The 19497-nt window shown below is 40.3% G+C and overlaps 1 protein-coding gene across 3 annotated transcripts in view; it reads left to right on the plus strand.

The window, feature by feature from the left end:
* Positions 1-11544: 11544 nt before the first annotated feature.
* The window catches only part of LOC138006879 (NFX1-type zinc finger-containing protein 1-like), a 44838-nt gene continuing 36885 nt past the window's right edge, over positions 11545-19497 (plus strand). Inside the window, exons 1-4 of one of the 3 annotated variants that reach the window (XM_068853488.1) lie at positions 14840-14948; positions 16141-16314; positions 16938-17048; positions 19366-19497. The exon at positions 19366-19497 is cut by the window's right edge and continues 348 nt beyond it. In XM_068853488.1, coding sequence (XP_068709589.1) covers positions 19375-19497 — 123 coding nt within the window. In that variant the 5' untranslated portion in view covers positions 14840-14948; positions 16141-16314; positions 16938-17048; positions 19366-19374. Of the gene's footprint in view, positions 12889-14839; positions 14949-16140; positions 16315-16937; positions 17049-19365 lie in introns of those variants that run through there. The other 2 variants (XM_068853489.1, XM_068853490.1) reach the window with 2 other exon arrangements.

Here is a 19497-nt window from a genome sequence, read left to right on the forward strand (position 1 = left end):
AGCTCCAACACAGACCGTGTCATCCACCGTATTTAACACGTGTCGGCCATTGCTGAAGCCAAATTGTGACCAAATTGCGAAGTAGAGAGAGGAACTAGTTTAGTCCCCTGTGGTACAGACCTCCGTGGGGCCTTAACCACTGGTTTAGGGGCAATGTTCCCGCGATCTTTACTATGCATGGGATCTTTGAGAGAGGAAAGAAGCAATCCAAGTTGATAGTAGCTGGTGGGTTAACACCGAGGGTTTCGAGCTCACAATAGGATGACGTTGTGATCTACTAAATCGAAACGCTTGGAGAAGTCCGCGTAAGAACACCCTTGCGTATATCTCCCCCTCTTTCTAACGCCAGAGAAATTTGTTATGCAGGAGATACACCAGGGCCATGCGTGGTTGATTTGCATTAAATTTGCAATTAATAAGTCCTAAACGGTCGTTCATATCCCAACCGCACTCTCTTCCAAACGACCTAAGGAAGTTTGGCAGAAGATCACTTCATCGTATTTTTTCCATTCCTAGCCCCAAACCTCTTAAAGCGGATCCGGGTTTAGACTGAACGAATTCTTTATTAAAACAATGAAAGGACACTAGCCACCAAAACCAGATGAAAAGATCGGACAAGAGAAAATGAGGGGACAGAGAGGGAGTGCTCAGGGCCCGTTAGCCGGGATATGTCATGTTCCACGAAAGTTATTTTTAGAACGAGCGGAAGTCTGTCTTTCCGAGACGTTTGCACACAGTCTTGCCTCGCTCTCAGGTTTTAGTTAAAAGAGAAATGGCGGCGCACGTGAAGGGTGACGAATATTTATATCCATTCAAACATAAGACCGAGGTTGTCCTGCATGCGGACGTCTCAGAAGACAGACTTCCGCTAGTAAAAAGACTCGTCTAAAATAACTTTCGTGGACATGACATATCCCAAGGACTGGACCGGGAGCCTCCCTCTCTGTCCCCTCATTTCTCTTGATCAGACCTAATAGACTTGTACACTCCTTTCAGAGAAGCCAATGCCTTTCTGCTCTTCTTTTAAATTGCATTGTGTCTCGAGACAAGAGGTGGATCAAGAAATCCAATAAAATTCGTTCTGACACGGTCAACTGGCATGGATCAGATACCGGTGAAGTTTGTGAAACTGGCAAAGGATTACATCTCTGGCCCTATAACACATATAATCAACAGATGCATTGTGACATCGAGTTTTCCCAAGCTATGGAAGATAGCAAGAATTTCTCCGATTCCCAAGATTAATGAACCTCGATGTGGTGCTGATGACCGTCCTGTGTCTATCCTTTCAACGCTGTCTAAAGTGTTTGAACGCTTAGTGCTCCACCATTTATTGAATATATAACGAGGAAGCTCTTCTTGGTCCAACCATCTCGGGGTTCCACAAAGGACATTCCACTAACAGTGTTCTATTAGGAATTCGCGATGCCCTGATACGAGCGTCAAGCAGAGGGGAGGTGACATTAATGATCTGTGCAGACTACAGCAAAGCATTCGACAACATCCAATTCAAATCTGTCCTTACTAAGATGCACAACCTCGGTTTCTCTAATAAATTCTTACTATGGATGGTTAACTACCTTACTGATCGCAGGACAGATGGTGCAAATAGATGACAGAAAATCGGACATGACTACAGTTGAATTCGGCGTCCCGCAAGGTTCCATTCTTGGACAAGTTATTTTAATCTCTACGTCACTGATCTTCACAAGGAATTACAGTACGGTGACTGTTATCAGTCTGAAGGACTATTCTAATAACTGTAATCTGGCCTTGAACCCAACCAAAACAAACTGGATGCTTATCTCTACACCTCAGATGGCGCGTTATCATAGTTTAGAAGAACGGGATCTTCCTATCGTTTGCAGGACTCTTCGCTAAAGAGAATTTCTTGTACTAGGCTATTGGGCGTCCACATTGATCAACACTTCTCATGGAACACACACGTGGAGTCTCTCTAAAGTACGTCATATGGGACTCTATCCGTTCTGCGGAGGCTCAAAACCTTGCGCCCTTCCACGTCAGGAAACACCTCGCAGAGAGCCTAGTTCTCTCACACCTGAACTATGCCTGCACGGTATTTCATCCCTTGCCTGTTTATCACGAAAAGCGTCTCCAACGTCTACAGAATGTGTGTGCTGGCTTTTTCACAAGAACACTTTGCAGATCTCGAGGGTATTATTAAGTTAAACTGGTTACCAGTTAAAGAAAACGTTGAATTCAACATTCTCAAACTCGCTCATAAATCATTATACTACAAAAATAGCTTTCCTGAGTATCTGAAATTGAGTCTGCATCAAGTAACTGCTTATAATTTAAGATCATCAACAGCACCCGTATTCTCTATTCCTAAAGAATCAGGAACCTTTCAGCACTCGGCGGCAACGCTGTTCAATAGACTCCCGATAGTAACAAGAAACATTTCAGATCATATTTTTCTTTGCCGCAGTGCTAAGTATTCATTGATAATTACATTTTTTAATTCATTATGGTTATTATGTTTTTAATCATATTATAGGTTACTTAGTTTAGTATTTTTACATAAGAAGAGCCTCTTAATTGTCGGAATCTCTCTATCTATCTATCTATCTATCTATCTATCTATCTATCTATCTATCTATCTATCTATCTCAATCCCGGAAGATTTGAATTTTGGGTGCAACATTGAGTTAGCCGATAAGATCTATCCTTGTTTACCTAGGTTAAATTGATGATCCTCGTTTTACCTAGGTTGAATACGCACTCATTGAATTGACGAAACTTTTTTGTTGCGTAAATTTAGCCTAGAGAAAAAATTAGGGTCAGGTTAGGATTCAATTTGGTTTGGGTTATTATACGAGGATATAAATTGACTTATTATACAGAAGTAAAATAATGAAAGGAAGTGTGTTGGGTTGAGCACGTTCGTCGTTACGTTGTGGTGTAGTGGGGAACACACAGGACTACAGATCGAATACCGGTAAATGCGCAAAACAGTTCTTTGGTCCCATATTATCTTCTAATGTTGAGACTGAAGGGATAACTGTATGACTACAGAACCAGAAGCTCATGACCTTGAAGCGTTTAACTCCGGTTCAGAACTGGGGCTTTTCCTTATTTTCCTTATTTGGATGTAACGTAGCTCGTGCACTTTCCTGCGCGTGCTGCATCGATCTTATTTTTGTCCATATTTAGGCATAAAATTGGTGTCCTTAAAATCCCCAGCTTTGTCCCAAAGAAAAGGGTTGCAAGTTACACGCTTCAAGGTCATGTGCCTCCGTATAGAAACCAGTAAGATGATACGGAACATTCAGAACATTATGAAGATATGTTGAGATGCGTAAGACAGACAGAACTTGGAGAAGGTAAAGGCGTTTTCAATCCTTTTGGGGATGGGGTAGTTCATATTCAACCTAGACAAAATGACTCAGAGGATCACCAATTTAACTTTGGAACCTTGGATTCAACCTGAAAACGGATTTTACCGACAAGCGTAACCACCAATTAGGCCCGACAGGCCTAGAGGTGAAGTAAAATTTCTTTCGCAAGCGTGTTTTGAAAGCCTCGTGACGAAAGATTCTGGCTTTGAGTGAATTACCTTATTGGTACTAATTTTCACGGCCACCTAATTTCGCGAAAAAGGGTCTGCATATTTCGCGGATCTTTATTTTCGCGATTTTGATGCAAAATTATTTATTTAATTAGGGAATTCATTTTCGCGAAAATGAAAAAAAAAACATCAACTCATAAAACCAAACTATAGAAACGTATTAACCGCATCGTGTATCTTAGGCATAGTCCAAGACATCATCCTCATGCTTAACGTTCTTTGCAATTGTATATAACATATTTACATTGTAGCCGTGAATAAGACTAGAGCTATGTGTACCATTGGCATAAAGGGAGATCCGTTTGTCCATGTAAGAGGCCAGAGATCCCGGCTTTCTCCCTTCCTTTCGCGATGTGTCGCACATCAACAGGACTACTCATGATCAGGTGGTTGTAAAGGCCCACCAACAAGACGGCATTAAGTGGTTTTAGGACTGTTAGTCGCAGATCCACATTAATATCAGTGCTGTCGCCTCCCGATTCTATCTGCTGCTTTACCTCGTCCGAGTACCATGTCGTAAACTTGTCCTTCATAAATTTCTTCTAGTTGACGGTGAGGTCCAGAGGCTGAAAGAAGTTGGTCATGTTGTCGGGCACAGACAAAATCGCAATATTTAGCGATGCCAATTTCGTCAAGACCTTAGCGGTTTTTTGGCCTCTAAACGCATCCCAGATCAGAAGAGCTTTTTGAATTGGTGCCACTTTGAGCTCTTTTTTTTCCTCCCGACATAACGGACAATTACTTTATCCATCAAGGTTAGAGTTTCATCTTCATTAGAGTAATGTTCCGGACTCAGGTATATTTTAAAATATATGGAGTGGGTCACTTGTTAATTAGTGTAAAACGTCCAGGGGTGGTCTATCTGGAGAACCATGCGTGCAAAAGGCTTCTAGCTCAGCCATGGTAAACGACTGCCCAAAGTAAGTTTAGTTATTAGTGTTGTTGCCATGGCACCCAATGACGTGACCAATTAACAACCCACTTCCGGTTTAGGATTTAAGTCTTCTGCAGACAGGGAACGACGGTACTTTATCAAACGTTTATTGCATAGTCTTACTACTTACCCAAGTACCATACCCAATACAATTGGAATGCATGTCCAGGTCACGTGATCAAAGAAATGTCACTAATGTAAATTTATACATACTAATTAAACAGACTTTCAGCACGGTTTGACAGCCGTTCCAATTACATTGGGTACGGTTCTTGGGTAGGTAGTAACACTACAGAACAAAACGTTGATAAAGCAACGTTTTTCCCTGTCTGCAAAAGCTTTCAAAATTAAACCGGAAGTGGTCTGTGTATAGGTCACGTGACATATTTCAAGTAAAACAAAAATCTTAAGTTATCTGTTAAGTGGGGATGTAGCCTGTCACCACGTTTTGTCCAAACTGTGTGAACCATTTTTAAGATTGACCAACCCCTCACTCTTTGACTGCTGATTGGATGACCTAGTCCTTAATATACCTGAGGATTCTGGGAAGTCGCGAATTCTCTGGGGAATTTAAAACCTCTGGGTTGGCTGGCTGCTGTTTTCCCTTGGTATATGACTTGCATGGGTAAGAATTCTCCCGATAAAGTGATAACAAAGGTGAGAGTGATGCTTCTCTTATCAGTCAGACCTTTAATTGGAACTGACAACGCGTTTCTTGCAACCATTGTCATTCTTCTGTCGGAAACGTACGAGGAAGTAGTTTGATGAGCATTTAACACTAACTCAGGAGGAATCTTGTTCTCTGTAATTATCCTGCCAATGTCAGTGAGAAATGTAACTTTACATTCTTCAAACATCCCTCTGGGAAATGGAGGACGAGTGGTTGTTCCAGCTCGGCGAGTAAAATTACAGCGCCTATAAATGGACTCCACCCAGGTCACTGTAGGCTCAGATTATCTTAAATATGGCGTCTTATTACTATCAACAAGCGCCAGCTTTGATGCCTTCACGACACAGAAATTAACAACTCCACCTCTTCTTCTAATGCTCTTAAGAAGAGAGATTAATTTACTGTCCAGTTCACGGAGTATTGGTGGCCGCCCACGGGTGTCACTCGGGATGGCAATGACAGTCGCGTCTGTTTTACCTTTTTTTCTTCTCATCGCGTAGTCTCTTCCCATACGCCCGCTTGAAAGTTCTTAGAGTGCTTTCCTTTAATGTTGGGAGTTCCTCCTTGAAGTGATTGATGGCTTTCGAATTACCATTCTCACCGGCATATATCCCAATCTCGGCGCGCGTTTCAGCCGAATAGTGTTGGTATTTTCCACGTTTTCTTGCTGTTGAAGTGGCCAAGGAACCTTCAGTCGAGTGAGGATTCACCAAGCTCGCAACAAACAATTCCACTGTATGATATTCGGCATTGCCCAAACACGTGCTTTCTTGGCTGGGAAAGTAGGCCGAAACAGCATGCTAAATTTCTTCAGAGGCACCAGAATTGTTTGGATTTTCCGTTACTTTTTTCTTTTGAATCGTGAAAGCGCAACGAAACAAGGACATTTTACCAAATAAACTTAAAGCAAATTGTGTGCCCGGAAAGGAGCGGGGGGGGGGGGGGGGGGGAAAAACGGGTAAAAAGGACGGGGGTGCTCGTCGGAAAAATTGAAAAGACCCCCTTAGAGGTACCATTATCCTGTGTTCTGGACATGGCATGAAATTTTTTTCTTCCCTAAGGGGTACCAAACGGATAGCTTTTAATTGGACATTGCAACCGAGTGCAAGGAGGATTGGAAATACCTGTACAAGTTACAGCTGAGATTGATCTTAAAGAAAGGAAAAAGGCAATACTTGACTTCATTAACAGATTGTCGTTTCAAATTACGGAAAGAACCCGGAATAGATCGATGGTCATTTCAATGACTGTAACAAAGATTTGCTCAAAGGACTTGAAGATGACGATAGCGATACAGATGAAGAGGTTCAAAGCAACACAGATATTGATATTTGACTGTTAAACTGTTGTTTATCATCTGTAGGCATGCCATAGAGCTTTTACACATTATACACAATACGAAGACATGTGTTTCTTCATTAACCTAGACTCTCCATGAAGCGTACACAGAAGGCACTGAATTCTGTGGTATTGAACTGCAGCGTTCCAGTTAATTATTTCAAGTGGGGATCATTAAGACCATTTCAGGGGTCACCCAGACGTCGTGCTAGTCGAGGCCCTTTGGCTCACACGTTCACACGTTTAAATATTTTGTAATGTCCTTTCCCATTTTGAGGTCTTTTAGGCTTTTGAGCTTTGGTAATAAATTCAGTTTAAAGATAAGAAAGCACGCTCTTGAGTAGAATTCACTCGTTTCTTCTTTAAATAAATAGACTGCAAAAAACTAACTGCAAATTGCTCTGACGGACGTCTTCCTGCATGTCATGCATGTCTTGCAGGTAAACTAAACAAACGTTTAGTGCACACAGTAAGGAAGGTCCGAAGATGTCGCTTCCGCTTCATAATTCCTCTTCTTTTCAGTCTAATCTGATGCCAGGTCAAAACACTTTTTGGCTTTACGTTTGCACCAAAAAGTACCGTAAAAGCTGGGGGTTAACAGTAATAGACAAGCCAAAGCCAGATCAGTGAAGAAAAATCGAATCGAATTCTCATCGAAAGATTAATGACAATCGATCGTAAGAAAGCGAAAATTTGTGCGGTCTCTGACTTTTATGAATCAAGGGAAAGGTCATGATATTCTGTCAAAAGGAAGAAATTGATCACGTGCTAGGCAACCATAAAGGTGCACGGGATCACCTTGTGTCAACTGAATGAGCTACGGGAAAGAATGTTAATCGTTTGTCATTTTCAGAGTAAAACAACGTACTTTTTAGCCAAGAAACTTACGTCTTTGGTTTTTTAATTTTGTTGTAATATTTAACTGAATATTTACATTTCATCTGTTGGGTTGTCGGGTTTCTGAGAAACGTATCTATTTTGACTTCAGGGTGAATTATTAACACAATCATGAGGCTGAGCGGCCATGTACCGCGCGCGTCTAAGTGAGCAGCTAAAGGTGATTTGACCAAAACATGATCCGTCTTCATAATGCTAAAAATGACATCCAATGGTGGATAGCTCATGCAAAGAACTCCAAAAGGAGATTAAGCCATGGGAATGCTACTATAACTTTGTACACTGATGAGTCAAATCAGGGTTGGGCGCTACCACAAGCCAGGAAAATACAGGAGGTCGTTGGTTCCCAAAGGAGAAACTCATGCATATTAATGCAAAAGAACTTTTAGCCATTCAATTTGGTCTTCAGTCGTTTTTCAGTGACTGCAGACATAGCCTTATTAAAGTCTTCACTGACAGCACAACTGCAGTATCTTATCTGCGTAATATGGGCGGTTCCCATTCCACTCCCTGCAATGACATCTCTACGAAAATTTGGTTGCGGTATAAAGTAAGGGATCTGTGTCTCACAGTAGCTCACATCCCAGGGTCAGAGAATACGATAGCAGATAAGGCCTTAAGGATCTTTAATGATGCCTCAGAATGGCAGCTCGACAAGACATGCTTTGATAACTTGGCGAAAATGTTTGGCTATCCAGACATTGATATGTTTAGTTCTAAACTCAATTTCCAAGTTAAATGTTGTCTCCTGGGAACCTGACCCTAATGCTTCATATGCTGTAAATGCCTTTACACTGGACTGGGGTGAATATTTCAGCTATATTTTTCCTCCCTTTAGTGTCATCCCCCAAGTACTTCAGAAGATAGGGGAAGATCAAGCGAAAGGGTCGTTAATAGTACCTCAGTGGGAGACTCAGGCCTGGTACCCGAAATTTACCAGATTTCTTGTGGCCAGACCAGTGCTATTGCCTCAGGCTTCCAACATTGTCAATTTACCGTTCAACCCAGAGACGAAACATCCCTGTGGAAGAAACTGCGTTTGATGGGATGTCTGCTATCAGGAAATCCCTGGCAAACCAAGGCATTTCGAACCGAGCTCAAGCAATCATCCTTGACTCATGGAGATCAGGTACGAAAAAACAGTACGAAGTTTATCTCAGAAAGTGGAACCTCTTTGCAAGTAAAGGAGGTGTTGATCCCGTTCAGCCACCTGTGAGTAAAGTACTTGACTTCCTTACTGAACTTTACGACTCTGGTCTTGGATACAGCGCGCTTAACACTGCAAGGTGTGCCCTGTCAACAACTATTACCCTATTGGACGGAACCATGACAATTGGCGCACACCCTTTGATTCAAAGGTTTATTAAAGCAGCTTTTCAGACAAGACCAGCTTTCCCTAGGTATCAGACTACATGGGATACTTCTGTGGTATTAAATTTTCTGAAGGAATGCCATCCTTTGAATACCTTGACCCTTCAGCACCTTACCTTCAAGTTACTTATGTTATGCGCCCTTACAACAGTTCAAAGGCGCCAATCCTTTCACTTTATGAGCTTATCGTCAATGCAGAAATCTGAGTCATCATTTACATTTGTCATCGACCATCTTGTTAAGAGTTCTGCACCTGGCCAACCTCAACCAGTACTAGTTCTACCACAGTTTCCTGCAGACGCACGTTTGTGCGTTTTTACTACTCCTGAGGAATACCTTCGACGTACAGCTCCCCTTAGGGGGAACGAAGACAGGTTGTTCATAAGTTATACCTCCCCATATAAAGGTGTAAGTATAGACACCATTGGACGGTGGATTAAAACTGTTATGGCCCTGGCGGGCATTGATGTGTCCAAGTTCAAAGCTCACAGTACCAGAATGGCTTCTTCCAGTAAAGCCAAGGCTTGCCACGTCCCCATATCATCTATTATGAAAGCTTCCAGTTGGAGAAGTGCTGATGTCTTCAGCAAGTTTTACAACAAGCATGTTGCGGTTGAGTGTACGAGTTTCGGGGAAGCTATTTTGCGTGATGATTAGTAACGGACAGTGGTTACTGCTTTTCAGAGATTGGTTTCATATGCTACACTTTATTATCCTAGTTTTGGATACATCTGGTGGTAACAGTTTCAGTGTGACTTTGCTGTGTTATGGCTATTTCTCATTGTTGCCATCTCTAAGTTCATGTTTGCCTTGACAGGCATGTTTGAATAAAGTTGCAGTTACTTCATATATGTGGTGTATCTCGTGTCCACATGTCTTTCAAGTCTCATGGAATCTCTGCAACAGATGACGGATAGAATTATTGATTAAACGAGACTTACCTGGAAGTTGAAGTTTGATCGGGATTCTATCCGTCCATCTGTAGAGCAGAGATTACATGACAACGCGCATGTGCAAAGCAGACCAATCTTAAACATCGAGAGTCCATATGAACCAAACATGCGGAGAAGAAAGGGATGGGTAAAACATCCTGGGAGGGCATGTAATCTCTGCTCTACAGATGGACTGATAGGATCCCGATCAAACTACAACTTCCAGATAAGTCTCGTTTAATCATTATTTTTTTACTATCTGAATTGTTGAAAAATCTTCGTGATAAAGGAGCTATGTCACGCAAATTATATAATTTCATGACACTCAAAATTCGCAAAAATAATTCCTGTCTCCTTGCACATTACATTTCAACCTACGTATGCAAATTTATCAAGCTGAAATGTTACACATCATGATGAATTCATAAAGGCCACCTTTTCCAGCGAAAAATTAATCCAAATAATTCTTGGCTGTCACATTTCCAAATATTTTTTTACCTGAAGACTGTGCAGAGTTGAGTACAAATAAACACAAACAGCCAGACAATAGAGATCACAGATCCACTTAATGTTCTCTTCCTTCTCTGTCTTTGTTGAACCCATAGGTTCCCAGATAATTTTCCATTTGGTTTCAGTGTGTACATAACACCACACTTGATAAAATATTAGAAATACAGCTCACTTTGATTACGGCTCGACTGGCGAAACTGTTGTCGAAGTCCATGATTTCAGATGTTTATTTTCCACCGCCTGTGTTGTTTATCCAATTGACGCTCCATTCTTGAGCTCCATAAAAGGCATATATTTTTTAAAAGATCCACCAAAACACCATTTGTGTTTTAATGATTTCGACGCCATTGTAGGTTAATTAAATATTCTACTGTGTCCACCAGAGAAATCTGCGCATTTCTCCTACCCCCTGAAACCCATGAAAATACGCGCTGAAGACTCTATGCACAAAGACACCACTAGGGAAGTGAAAGGAAATACTTTTCCCGACACGGAAACGGAGAAATGAAGCGCAGATTCCGACTGGCTTTGGCAATCAAGTAATTAAGAAAACAAGAAATAAAGGAGGTCATTAAATTTCGCGACATTAAAGTTCTCGGGAATGTTTTTCTCGTCGCTTTTAAATCGCGAAACTCGCGAAATTAAAACGACGCGAAAATATGTACTAACAAGGTAAGTGGATATTTTAAACTAAAAAAAACTGAGATCTGTCAAAACTTAACTGATGATTAGAATTGGCCAAAATGTTAACTGTCAGCTGAGAAATGGCAGAAATTTTAATTAATATACCGGTAAGTGCACGGTACGAATGCCGGTAAGTGCACAATATACAGTTCTTTGGTCCCTTACTATGTTGTAATGTTGAGACTGAAGGGATAACTGTATGAACAGAGAACTAGAAGCTCATGACCTTGAAACGTTTAACTCTGGTTCAGAGCTGGGGTTTTTTGAGTTTAAAAATTTCCTTATTTGGATATAACGTAGCTCGTATATTTTCCTTCCTGTGCTACGCCGTATGTGACAAAATGTCAAGTCCGCTAAAAATAAAACAAGTCACACCATTTATAATCAAGTTGCCAACAATTAGCATCAATTTGTTTGTTGACCAAATTAAATTCCTCGCAATTTATGTCACTTCTCTTGTTGTGCAATTCATGTATTCAAGGCCCGCGCATCGAATGTCAAGCTCGATAATTTCAATTCAAGATGCTTGTTTTATAAATCAAGAAGGGAGAGAATACCTTTTGATCAATTCTATTTTCGAGGGGGACTGAACACCTGTGGCAAAATGATTAAACGCGAGTAAATCTGAGCGAGACAGTGACCGCTGAAAGTATCGAGGATCTTGGTCTACAAGCGAATCTTTCACTAAGCCCAAGCATAGGAATACTCGTTCCTCGCATGTCGCTATAACTTCACCCAGTTCCCGAAGTTGTGAAGAGTAACTCGCTCAGAGACCCAATTGCGAATGATCAGCAAAATGAAGCACATCTACAACAAGCAGTTTGAGTAACCAATATAATCCACCAGAAAATTATGGCTACAAAAACTGACAACAGGAAACATTAGGGAGTTTAAGAAACCAAGAAGGCTACGGCGACGAAAACGCTGTTAGGCGGGCTGGCCCGGTAAAAGGGATGAAGTGTTTATATGGACGATTTCAGCCAGGTTTACCGGGATGAATTTTAGGAATTTGTTTACGTGTCTTGTAACCGTCAAAGTCACGCATGGGGTACCTGGTGAATTTTCTTGCTTTGACGTTCGAAACGAAAGGTTCATTTTAGCGCTAGCAAGTACGGAATGGCATTTTAAAACAAAAGATGCAAAAATAATCCTGTGATTATGCAAATCCGACTACGTTTTCAAGGCAACCCACACGTCATGAGAATTTTTCAGCCTGGCTTGCCGAGATCTCCGTGGCTCAGACCGGGATCTCGGCAAGTGGGTCAGCCCGCCTTCTGATATAAACGAACCGAAATTTTACTAAATAAAAACAGGCATGAGCCGAGATCTTGGCAAAGGGGGCCTAGCCGGACTGGCTCGCCTCATATATTGAAACAGGTGATATTACTGTTTTTTGGTGTTGTCGTTGCCGTAGCAGTCGTCATTTCTTAAACTCCCTATTGGGACGATAAACGGGTTGCCCGCCATTACTGGTACAGTTCCCCTCGAAAATAGAATTGATCAAAAGCTATTCTCTCCCTTCTTGATTTATAAAACAAGCATCTTGAATTGCAATTATCGAGCTTGAGACATTCGATGCGCGGGCCTTGAATACATGAATTGCACAACAAGAGAAGTGACATAAATTGCGAGGAATTTGATTTGGTCAACAAACAAACTGATTCTAATTGTTGTCAACTTGAGTGTTAATTGTGCAAGTTGTTTTATTTTTTAGCGGACTTGATATTTTGTCACGTACGGCGTAGCATACCTTCCCGTGCAACTTCGATCTTGATATTATTTTTGTCCATATTTGGGTATAATATTGGTGTCCTAAAATCACCAGCTTTGTTCCAAGAAAAGGAGTTGCAACGGTTACACGCTTCAAGGTCATGTGCCTCTGTATAGAAACCAGTAAGATGATATGGAACATTCAGACTATTAAGAAGATGTGTTGAGACGCATAAGACAGAGCGTGCGGAAGGTAAAGTGTTTTCAATCCTTTTGGGGGTGGGGGAGGGCATATTCAACCTAGGCAAAATGAGGATCACCAATTTAATCAGAGAACGGACTTTTACCGACATCATAACCACCAATTATCTCCCCGACAGGCATATCGGTGAAGCAAAATTTCTTTCGCAAGCGCATTTTGAAAGCCTCTTGACGAAAGGTCATGGCTTTGAGTGAATTAGTGGAATTTTAAAACTAAAAAAACTGAGATCTGTCAAAACAGTACTTAACTAATACTGACAATTGGCCAAAAGTTTAACTGTCAGCTGAGAAATGGCAGAAAATTTAACTGATATCTGAGATTACAGTAGACTCCACGTTGTATATGATAAAGTAGCCGAGGTGAAATGTGTGGATAACAATGATTGAAAAAAAAAAAAAAACACACCTTTCAAAATACTTCGCCAAAATGCACCTTAGTGAAAGAGCTCGATACTTCAATCGACCTCTTTTAAATTAGCTTGTACGCTTGATTTTCCCATTTCAGACCGAGTGCTGATGTAGTCAATGGAATTCTCCTTTTGTTTTTTCGTAAGTTATTTGTACATAAGCACGTGCATAAGACAACATTTGAAAGGAACTTTTCTCTGAGTAACATCACGTGGCTTGAATTGGAAAACAAAACGTACAAGCTAAAGAGGTCAATTTTTTGCTATTTCACACTCAGCAGAATATCGGATTTTTCCGAGTTTCCATTTTATGCACGATATCATCCATGTAGTTCTCACATTACTCGATTAGAAAACAAAAATTTAATTATTTAAATAATCATTGAGGATTACAGTCTTGCCTAAACAGATATATATTATAATTAAAACATAGGTATGAAGAACTTCTCTGGTTCAGCAGCTGAATATTTTCTTATTTACAATCACGTCTCATTTGCTGAGCGTAAAACTGAGCTGGAGCTGGAGCTGGTGTGCAAGAGAACCGGAGGAATTGACATTTTGCACAAACATCTTGAATACAGCTTTAAGTAAGATGGTCCAGTAATGTCGCCAGGTGGACAGTGGAAATGATAATGAAAAAAAAGTTTGCCTGACAAAGATGCTCTTAAGTACAAATACTAGCTAGTTTTATGTTTAAATTTCTTGGCAACCGAAAAAACTGGTAGAGCAAAATAACCGTGTATTTTGTTTCGAGTCTTTTTTTAATTTTTGCTTTTTCAAGTTTTTACTTTAAAGCATTTATGTTTTTACTGGGGTGTATATCACAATTTATACCGAGTGAACAGAATAAGGACGCCGCTTTTTTGAAAGAACTTTGAGGATGAGATCGGAATCAAAATTCAGAGAAAATGAAAGGCTGACAGTCTGTTAACACTGGGGTTAAAAAGGGATCTTGCTTACAATTTTTCTCCCGGTATTAGGAGTACAGGCAAACTTGCGACGAATAGTTGATTACTTTTTCCCCCAGAAGCAACACAGAATCTATCAGGCGATTAATGGGCAGCAAAGTTGAAATGTTGGCCTTGATGGCATTTACGGTGTATAACATGTAACTGCCATCTTGAAACATTAAGGGAAAAGGGATTTTATGCCGTGACCTGTGGGCTCCGCTCTATGACAGCGTATTCCCAGAAAACTATACTAGCCTGTGGACTTCTCAGAAAAGCGGATTATGCTTGATAGTTTCCACAGAAATGTCCAGTTTTACACAATTTATAGCCTCGCTGTATTATTTGGCAAGTACCATTGGTTGGACATAGGGATGTTTGTAAACAGGCAATGAAAGAAAATATTTTTACTAGTTAATTGAGTTTGAGTTCTTTTTTTCCGAGAAACTGGTCTCTCATTCCTGAAAAATTCCTTGAAATGAAGACAACGGAAGTGAAATGTTTAATTCTCAGAAATCGTTTTCTTCTTTCGCTGATTGGTGGGTTTTTTTCAAATTAGAATTTTGCATTCAATTGTTTGCCATACCATGAAGCTATAAAAGACAAATATTTAGCTCAATGTGATTGAATGTAGATACTTTTTTGTCTGTTAATTCTGTAATGGAGAATATGAAAGACAGCCTATTTTAACTGGACAGGTGAGTCCAATTTTTAATTTCAGTGATAATCCTTGGTCCGAACATAGAAAGGAATTATCTATGTTATGTAATGCGGACGGGAGGTAGTCGCCAGTAACTTAATGTCGTTTAATATCAGAAATTGTGATGCAGGCACTATTTTTCTATCGAAAAACGTGACGATATCATTGCTTCGTTTCGATTCGTATTAATTTTTAAAAGAGGCACAGATACGATTGAAGAGCAAAAGAAGACTTCGCCAGTTATTAAGTGATCACATCACAGGCCGTACAAAGAGGAATTAAAACCATTTGAGCACGATCCAGAATTTAGTGATGTCGAGAGGCAGTTGAGCCATGATAAGACTTCTTTGCTGACTCGAAAAACTGCATGAAAGGTGAAACAGTCATTTGTTTGGGTGCACTGAAGAAAAGGCTTCGGCGGTTAATAGGTTAATGTTCATTATTTTCGCTTATGAACACTAAAGGGTTGTTAAACGACCAATCACCGCCATATTTGCTGTTTCGTGACGGGAAGTTTCCGATGAATATGATTTAGGTGGTGTACTCTTCCGTCAGTCAGCTTCAATCACAAGAAAGATAATAGTGGAAAATCCTAGCCGACCGAAGCCAAATATTACTTATGTGCAAATCCGGAATGGCAAAATCTTAGCTTCCCTACTGGAGGCATTCCAACCGCCCTTGAAACAACTTACCCTAGCTTGGCTACATCAACGTACTCGATCAGTTTCCCCTTTTATTAAGAGACCAAATAGGCTTTGGTCAATAGCTTTGGTTGAAAAGATAGCATTTCAGAACCTGTTACTAAACGTTTGGGCACTGGTCTCGAGGAAATGCAGTCTCACCATGAATTAAAATTATCTTGATTCGCAGTCGACTTCGGTGTTACATCTCTGAAGTGGCACAGTCAGAGATTATCCGGTGGTTTCCACATTCAAATTCAGCAGGTCGTAGCTCAATTCATTTTGTCAAGAAACAGTGCGCAAAGTATTATTCTGTATAACTGAAACCGTGATAACCTTTTACAATTTTCTTTTGCTATTAATCGGCGACACTGTGCGAAGAAATTTGGTTCGCCTTTCTTTGTGAACTTTAGTCGGTAACTCTCACACCAAACTGCTTTCATTTAGTTTGTACCAACTTGTTACTCTTAATTTATCTAATCACTTAAATTTTAACTGTTTGCATTCCAGATAGAACTAAATTCTCGTTTTAGGGATTTGCAACAACTGCTTGCAATAGCAACTGAGCTGATTAGTGAACCTTTGATGTTGCAAGTGTGACAGTCACTTGTTTCATGATGAACTTCACTTTTGTCATTACACGTACACGATGTTGAGAGCTCCAAGCTTTACAGAATTCGAAGTGTAAGTCCCATCATTCCTTGTCATTTTTTTGTTGAGCATTGTACAAAGTGTCTTATTGATCACTGTGCCAGATTTAAATGTAGCTACTAGAAATGTAAACCGTGTTTAGTCCATTAAAGATATAGAAGGACTCGAAATATGCCAATTAAGGTTAAAAACGTTCGCTTGCTGATAATTGTAACATCTTTCAACTAAGAATTTAAGACACTGATATGTCATCTTCGTGATTTTAACGGGAAAGTTAAGTATTTTATAGAAAATCCTATCAATATCAATTGATAGGATTTATTGATAGGATTATTTCAATTGATTACTCCCTGCAATCATTTGCTTAACTTATGAAAATACTGTATGGGATTTATTTTGTTTTCATCCTAGAATATCTCTGGGATTGGAAGTGAACAGGTCTTTAGCCTTATTTTCTTCAAAACAGAAAAAAAGCCATCCGCTTCGACACTTTGAAATGTATTTCAAACAAGTACTATTTAACTCAGCCACGATTACCTTTGAAATCGCAAACCAAAGGTTTTAAATTAACAATATGCGATAGTATTATAGTTGGACTTTTCGGGCGTTTCAAGTGCATGAAAACTAAAAAACAACCAGTGTATGTTTTCTTAAAGAACCGGCGAAGGCGCCCAGCAATTCCTAGAAATGAGTGGACCGGAAAGAAGGAAGTGAATTCTGAGAAACGGTTCTTGACTTGACACAGTGGATTGTTTGGCAACTTGTCTGTAAGTAACACAACCGTGATGCAAGTATGATTCCATTGATTTTCCCGTTTTATTTCTTGCGACATGCAACTCTTCAACGTTGTATAATTTACAACGTGAATTATTTGTGGTATCTTAGCAAGCACGTATTGATTAAAAAAACACGTATTAAATCAAGTAAGATTTGATATTTTTTACCGGAAATACTTACTAGATGCTTTTTATTCAAACCTTATCCAGCTTTGTAGAGTTTTTTTCGTGATTTTTTCTTGGTCTCATTACAAGGAGTTTAAGTAATTACGACAGCTACAGCAATAACAACGCCACAAAGCAAGAATGTTACTGGTTTAAAAAGGAAACTGAATAATCGTGCTGCACATGCGGCATGCATTTCGTCTAGTCAGTGCATTTCAAGTTTGCCGTACTCCACAAAACAGCAACGCGAAAGCACCAAACTTTGGAGAGGTTTTGACGATAACGCGAGCGTACAACAACGAAGTAGTCATTTTCTATCTTTACTTTAATACTGTTCGTACCCATCCAGTTACAGGATAGTTCGCTCGGTGTGATGTACAACGTGAACAATATACACTTAATGTAAGGTCTCGAGGGAAACAGTTAGTTTTGTTTTCCCGAGAGTCCTCATGTTTCCCGAGACGAAGTCGAGGGAAACATCAGGACTCGAGGGAAAACAAAACTAACTATTTTCCCGAGGGACCAGACATTAAGTGCTTTGTTATATAATTAGACTTTTCCTGCAACAATCGCAGCAAAACATTAGGAGCGGGCAACAACTGCGGAACTGCATCCTGGTTGGGATACATTTCAATTTGATCAGGGCCATGTGACAAAGAATCAACCAATCACAGTGCTCGTTTTGTTGAGCGAAAGTCTAGGTAGATATCGCGACTTGATACTAAAAATAACGTAAGTCGTATTTTGAAGTGTCGTTTTCGTTGACGTTGCCGTCGCCCTTGCTTAAACGTCATCGCTGCCATGTTGTTGGACGAAAACAAAAGATCTCTCATTATCTCTTTTGGTTCGTCCACCAGCAAGTGTACATTGTAGCATTGTTATCTGTGTCTCAAGAGATCGGTTGCAACCACCTATTGTCCATTTTCGTACCGTACTGCACCTGTGAAATTCCCAGATCTACAAAAGTTCTAAAGAACTTTGCACCCCCTTGCACCAAGAAATTTAATGGGAGTAAAAGAAATCACTTCAGAACGATCAGTGGAAACACCAAGTTCCGTTTGCCATTTTTCTAAGATGATGATTTTTAGTCCATAGTGTGTAACCCTAAAACCCAATTGTTTGAAAAGCTCAGTGTTTTGATGAAATGCGGATCACATTCTCAACAAGCCCCTAAGTTCTTTTATCCGGCGGTTTCTTTAATTTTTAGTTAAAGCTTCGAATTCGGAGAACCCCAACCAATCTTATCCATAACTACAGCTGACATAAAAATTTGGACGTCTTACATGAGCAGAAAAGGAAGAGTAATACCCAGTAATACGGGCAAGATTTTTCTTGCAACTTGTCGCGCAAAAATGTTGCTTTACAAGTTGAGGTAGTTTGTTGCGCGTATTACCACCTTCTTACGAATCAAATTTTTATGTTGCAAAAAGTAGACGTTGCTTTTAATTTTTGCAACATGAAAATTTGTTGCGCAAGAAGGTGGCAATACGCGCAACAAGCCATCTCAACTTGCAACACAACATTGTAGCGCGACAAGTTGCACGAAAAATGTTGTCAGTATTACTGGGCCTTGAGGGTGCTTTGTTCTCATTGTAGCTCACGGAAAACTCAAGCATTGCAGGTTTAATTACTCATTTTTTTTGATTAAGGCGCTGTTACACTGTAGAATTCTTCGTGCAACTCAATGTCCCTCAACGCCATTGCGAGACAAGTTGCACGAATCATTGCCCAATGTAACATATCCCTTGCAACGGCTAAAAACGTTGCGAGACCAGTTGCAGAAATCGTTGCAGAAAGTAGAATTGAGTTCTACTTTCCTCAACGGTTGCAACGAATTTTTTAAGCATTGCTCAGTTTAACATCTGCCCTGGAAACTGGTGTCGCAATGGTTTGCGGCACCAACCAATGAAAATGTTCCTCAGTTTAATCTCATGTGATCATCGAAACGCGACAAGCTGCATGAAACGTTGCTCTAGTCAATGTAACCCCCGTAAAACAACTTGTTTCGTGGTGTGAGAACGTTTGTAGAAATTGTGTTGCGAAACAATTTGCACGAAAAATTGCACAATGTTAGAGCGCCTTTAGCCTGGATAATTGGGACCTTTCGTTATGTTTTCCTCTTACTAACGACGCTTTTGTTCAGTTTCTAGTTATGGCAGCGCAGGCGGTACCGCCCGAAGATTTTCGCTCTCTTAGCGTCATCCCAACCCGAGACGAAATTCTTACGGATCAGAGACCCTTTCTGAGGCCAAACAAGGTCGAGGGGCGCTATGAT

Source organism: Montipora foliosa, chromosome 6 (genome assembly GCF_036669935.1).
Source record: "Montipora foliosa isolate CH-2021 chromosome 6, ASM3666993v2, whole genome shotgun sequence".
NCBI lineage: Eukaryota > Metazoa > Cnidaria > Anthozoa > Scleractinia > Acroporidae > Montipora > Montipora foliosa.